This window comes from Lissotriton helveticus, chromosome 5_1 (genome assembly GCF_964261635.1).
Source record: "Lissotriton helveticus chromosome 5_1, aLisHel1.1, whole genome shotgun sequence".
NCBI classification, from domain to species: Eukaryota; Metazoa; Chordata; class Amphibia; order Caudata; family Salamandridae; genus Lissotriton; species Lissotriton helveticus.
The window spans coordinates 90,742,143-90,748,251 of NC_136065.1; the positions used below are offsets into that span (position 1 = coordinate 90,742,143).

At 49.3% G+C, this 6,109-nt stretch overlaps 1 protein-coding gene across 1 annotated transcript in view; it reads right to left on the bottom strand.

Moving 5' to 3' along the window:
• LOC144752399 (E3 ubiquitin-protein ligase TRIM39-like) overlaps window positions 1-3,047 on the bottom strand; it is a 103,696-nt gene extending 100,649 nt beyond the window's left edge. Inside the window, exon 1 of the mRNA XM_078640330.1 lies at window positions 2,886-3,047. Coding sequence (XP_078496456.1) covers window positions 2,886-3,047 — 162 coding nt within the window. The remainder of the gene's footprint in view (window positions 1-2,885) is intronic.
• Window positions 3,048-6,109: the final 3,062 nt, after the last annotated feature.

The following is a 6,109-nucleotide window of genomic DNA, read 5'->3' on the forward strand; positions in this document are numbered from 1 at the left end:
TGCGCATGAGTGGGGACGGAGGGCGAACTTTGTACCCGTGCCCACTCATGCGCACTTGTGTTTGCACTTTTTTGCGCATGCCCATTAGGAGCCCTCGGTCTCCTAATGGGCGTGCTGCGGGCGAAGAATAACCTGTGCCCCAAGCCAATCCTGGTGCTGCCAGTCACGACCAGTGCCATTCGTGACGTGAAGGCGTCAAGGGGGAAGCAGAGGTGGCGCGGACCCGACCGGCGGTGATTGAGTTAAGTTTTGTTTTATTATATTTAATCTCCCCCTCGCGAGTCGCGACTGAACATATCTAAAATAGCGCAAAGACACCACTGTGTGTTTATTTAATTTATGGCCACAGTCCACTTATTGCTTAACAACACCTCTCATGGAAATGGTGCTGCGCGTGAACGTCGAAAGCGGTGCGCGAGACGTTACCAGTGTTTGGTGTAAAATACCTGGATGCTGCAGTGGCACTGAGACACTGCTGGATACATCAGAAAATGAACGGAGTTCAGGCAGTTTCTTTTAAATAACATTGCACTGCACCTGAATACAAGGAAGGGTTTCTTTGAAAACTGTATTACTCGGTGCCAGGCGTTGGTTTGTTGACTGGGCTCCTGTGGCTGGCGCAGCAGGGGCTGTCACACAGGACCAGCACACACTGTGCAGGTTGTGTGTCTGCCTTTCATTAACTCAGGCAGCGGGCAGGCCGCCTCCACGGCTCTATTTACATCAAGCACGTTTCCATTTTGCCTGTTTTTACAGTATATTTATGTCAACCTCTAATCCCCAGAACCAAATAAATCTCCAATTCCTGTGTTTTGGGTCACCAGTGCATTACTGCAGGAAGCGCCTGGTAAGCACTGTATTTAGCACAATTTGTGTACCTGGGGAAACAAGTGTAACCTAATATAGCTTGGACAGGAGCGCATTCCTGGTGAGGTTTCGTTTTGGAGCTGGATGGAAGGGGGGCAGTGGGAGGGAGATTTGTCGGCAGCGTTTGGATGGCTTTATTCCAGTGGAAAATAATTTGGGGGAAGTTCAGACTATTTCTTTGTAAATGTCGAAGAGTCTGTCCTTTTACCACGTATGGCCTCCAGCGCTACCATCTGTCTGTTAAAGAAAATGTACTGCTTTTGACTGGTTTTTTGAGTTGTTAGTAAAGTGCCAAGAACTGTTGACTGTCAGTTTCTATTCATTTTATATGGCGTGGATCCACAGGATAGCACAAGCTGGTGGCACTTATTCTAGGTTACCCTAGATTGCAGGGCATGCAGAGTGCGGGTATGTGTGGACGGCTACATCATGTGGGAAAGCGTTATGCTTGAACATGCGTTTATCGAGTGACTTTCCCTGAAACTAGTGCCATGTTTTGTTGATACTAGTTGTGGGACTGCTTGTGATGTTTAACTGCTCTTATCCTTGCTTGGGGAAAGTTCTATGATTCACATTTCCTTTGCCTGTCCGAGCTGCGTACTATCCTAGATTTTTCCTTGTCCAGTTTTGTTTAATCTTATCCATGTATTGTATGCTACTATGCTTATAAAAGCAGTTCCATATTTTGCAAGAGATGCAGATGAGATTAGTTGCTGCCTACAACAAACGAACTGCTTGACAACCCACCGATTTTCTGTGGTTTTTCTTGCATTAAAGATGAAATAATAAACAGGCAGTCTGCGTGTATGGACATAGAGTGGACATAGAGTGCACTTTTTGAATTGCTCATAGCCTGCATGCCTGGCGCTGTAATGACACTGATTATTTTCAATCTCCCTCTGGCAAGCGGCCGGGCTGGTTGCTAGGCAAGCACGGCCGAGCTTTCGGTGAATGGTAATGCAGCAGCGATGGTTCCAGCCGGGATACTGCCTCCCGAGGTTGGTTGAGTGATGCGCCTCTCTGGGGAAGTTGGTATTTGAAAATAGGAGAGAGACGGAAAGTTGGGTATTCATTTTGGGACGGGGGCCTTACCAACTTTCTGAAGAAACGCTGGTTATGTCTCAGCACGAGTCTCAAGGAAACTGTACTGAACGGGTAGTTATGGTGTAGTGCGTTAAGTTCAAGCGTGTCAACAGTTCTAAACGCAAGAAAACAGCAGCAACATTTCCAAAACAGTATAGATAAAGGGAAAAATGTAATAAACATAATATCACAAAGATAATTAACATCAGATGAGGAGAATGAGAGAAATGATTGTTACATATATTTTTACCTCCCATAGGTTGGTCGGGCTCGCTCGCTACAGTGCAGTATGCCAATAATTTTACACCCCACCACTTTCAAATGTCATCAGCCGCCCCTGCTGCAGACTGACTGCTGGCAGTCTCTCTCACTCCCCTCGCTCTCACATTCATTACCTCCTCGCCACAGTAATCACCATTGAGCCTCCGGCTCCCACAGAAACTCCAAGTAAAATTTAACATTCTAGTCTCCCTCTCCCTCTCCCAATATGGCCCCCGGTGGCAACAGCCAATCCCATAAAGGGACATAGAAACAGCCAAACTATCTGTTTTTTTTGTTTCTGCACTACTCTGTGTGCCTGCGTTGCGGGTAAGTGGGGCTGGGTCCTGCCTTAGCTGGGATCTAGGTCCTGGTGGGGTTTTGATGTCGGGGGATGTTGGTGTTTGGTTTTATGTGTTTTTTGTCTGTTCCCCTCATCTGCCGATTTTTTTCATCTCGTCCTGCTTAGCGGACTCGGGATTTTCATGGTGGTGGGTTCGCATGGGAACCGGCCTCCATTGCGGGAACACGCGAGTCTTGACCTGCTTTAGCGGTCTTTCTGACTCGTTTTGCATCTGGGGAAACGCGCATCCTCGTCAGCGGACATTGCGCGCTTCTGGGATGTAGTTCTTCCCCCGTGGGTGGATGGAGTTGCTGAGCTTCTTCGTTTTTCCTACCTTGGTGTTTTTCCTCCGCTGCATGGCTTTTCTTGGCGGTGGGTCTGGCGGCTTCATTAGGCAGGAGCGCCGGACTTCCTCCGCTTTTATATTGGTATTGTGGGCGTGCAGTGGGAGGTTTTGTTGGTTGCCTGGCAACGTTTGGCCTTTTTTACCGGTCATGTTGACTGTGTGTTGCCCCTGTGTGTTCACTCGTATTTGGTGGTCATGGAAGGTGGTTCCTCTGCTGTGGCTGATCCTAGCTCCATGGATATGGCTTCTGGTTCTGGCGTGACGATTCCTTCTATGGATCTCTTGCCGAAGATGATTCATTCTGCTGTGGCTGCTGCTTTGCAGGATAAGGTGGCTGTTCCTCCTGATAAGAAGACTAAATCTGATGCTGCTCCTGCCGTTGATTCAGAAACGGAGGAGGATGTGGACGTCAAGGGACGTTTTGTGCAGGGTGCCGACCTTAAGGTGGTACTTAGTCACATTCGCAAAAATTTAGTTTTTCCTGATTCTGTGGTGGATTTGGAGGATGATTTATTTGTGCAATATCAGAGTCCAGTGCCAGAATCTTTGCCCCTTCATTCTTCTGTTTTAAAGGTTTTGGAGACGGAGTGGAAGGATGTAGACAAGGGCTCTTTTCTGTGTTTTTTTAATAAATGTTATCCCTTGCAAGATTTTTCTGAGAAGTTTCCTTCCTCGGTGAAGGTTGATTCATTGATGGCTAGTATGTCGTCTCATGGAACTGTTGTTTCTGAGGATTCCTCTCCTGCTGACCTTGTGGATCGTAAGGTTGATAATGCGGTGAAGCGCACTTTTGCTGCTGCTAATTTTTCCATTCCGGCGGCCTATTCTTCTTACACCATCCAATCTTTGCTTAAAGATTTTCAAACATTGTCAGAATTGATGGACCAAGGGGAGGATGTGTCTTCTATGCTGGCTATGATGGAGCAGCAGGTTCGTCTGCTTTCTGACGAATCGTTTGATTCTTTGGGGGCGGCTGCTTCTGCTGCGGGGTCTTCTGTCACTGCAAGGAGGCAGTTGTGGCTCCGCTCCTGGAAGGCTGATGCTGCGCAGAAGGGTCTGTTGATGAAAATCCCCTTTACTGGGGTTAAGCTGTTTGATTCCCCGTTGGATGATATGGTTGAGAAGACGGCAGAGGACAGTAAGCTGCTTGCACCTGAACGGGCTGGTCGCTACCGTGCTTTTGGGTCCCAGAGGGCTTTTGGTCCTTCATGGAGGGGACGTGCACATCAGCCCTTTTGGGGGAGGGGGCGTGATCGGGGTGCTCCTTCCTCTGACAAGTCCCGGTTCTCCGGCGCTTTTGCCTCATACAAAATCATGACTGGGTTGCACCTGGAGTGGGTCCGGATGGGGGTCGTCTGAATTGCTTCCGGGACTCTTGGAACTAGACTGTTTCGGACCAATGGGTCCTTCAAGTGATTTCCAAATGTTTTCGTCTTGGGTTTACCCAGACTTCCCCAGACTGTTTCAGGTCCACTCCTTGTCCCAGAGACGCTCTGAAGAGGGTGGCGCTTTTGGAAGGCATCGATTCCCTAGTGAGAAAAAGAGCGGTGATTCCTGTGCCAGAGGATCAATTGGGGGTTTGGGAGTTTATTCTATTCTGTTCCTGGTGTCCAAGCGCACAGGGGATCTCAGACCTGTGATGGATTTGAAATGGGTAAATACTTTCATTCCCCATCAGAAGTTCAAGATGGTTTCTCTCCAGGTGATCCTTCCTCTTGTTTCTCAAGGGGATTTTCTGGCCTCGATAGACTTGCGGGATGCGTATCTTCATGTGCCTGTCCACCCCGACTCTCAGAGGTTTCTGCGATTCTGCGTCCTGGGTCGACACTATCAGTTGCGGGTATTGCCTTTTGGGCTCTGCTCTTCACCCAGGATTTTTACTAAAGTTCGGGCTCCTCTTATTGGCCATTTGCATGGGAAGGGCATTAGTGATTTTCCATATCTTGACGATATTTTGATTTCTGCTTCTTCTCTTTCTAAGGCGGAGTTGCATGTCCGGAGGGTGTGCCATGTCCTGGAATATCACAGATTCCTGGTGAATGTCCCAAAGTCCTCCCTGGTTCCTGCACTGGAATTGACTTCCATTGGAGCACTTTTCAGGACTCAGTTGGGGATGGTGTTCCTGCCCCCTGCTCGGATTGTGACTCTAATATCTGCTGTTCGATCCCTGTTGTTGGGTCCTTCTCATCCTGTGGGCCTGTGGTTGAGGGTGCAGGGTCTGATGTCCGCATCTTTGTTGATGGTACCTTGGGCTCGCTTACATATGTATCCTGTGGTGTCCCACATTTTGTTGCATTGGGACCCCTGTTCTCTAGATATGAGTGTGTTGATCCCTGTGTCAACCCAGATTTGGGTGGTCCTGGGTTGGTGATTGGACGAGGTTCATCTGTCTCAGGGTTGCCCCTTTATGGTTCTTCCGTCTCGGATTCTCACTACCGATCCAGCCTGTTGCGCTGGGGTGCTACTCTGGGGGATTCGACGACGCAAGGGGTTTGGTCTCACTCTGTGATATCATGTTCTTCCAACTACAAGGAGCTGAAGGCAGTTCAGTTGGGCCTGTTGGCCTTCTCGGATCTACTGTTGGGTCACCATGTCCAGGTCCGGATGGACAATCAGGTGGTGATGTCGTATGTCAACCATCAAGGGGGTTGCAGAGTTCTTTCTCTCAGTTGCCTCAGTCGTCAGATTTGTTCTTGGGTGGAGTTGCACCTGGTGTCCCTGACTGCGATTTATCTACCTGGTCGGGAGAACACTGTGGCGGACTGTGGACTGTGTTTCCCTCCATAGGTTCATTGTCCCTGATGCACTTGATGTTCAGGAGGTTGAGGCAAATGTTTGGGTCTCCGATTGTAGACCTCTTTGCGTCCCAGTCCAATGCCAAGGTCCGCTGCTTTTGCACAATTATGCCTTGCCGGGATGCTTGGAGGGTGGATGCTCTGTCGTTCCATTGGCCGCGAGGCCTCCTGTATGCCTTTCCCCCTGTTCCCCTGATTCCAGCTGTCTTGCAGAAGATCAAGAGGGAGGAGTCCTTTGTACTTCTGATTGTTCCAGGATGGAGTCGTCGCCCATGGTTCCCCCATTATTGGAATTGGCTGTGACACCGGGGTGGGCGTTGCCATTCGTGCCTTTCCCTCTGTTGGGCCCTCTGCTTCCGCTTCCTGTGTTCCAATCCCTGGGTCTGCGGGCCTGGCTCTTGAGAGGGATTCCCTGAT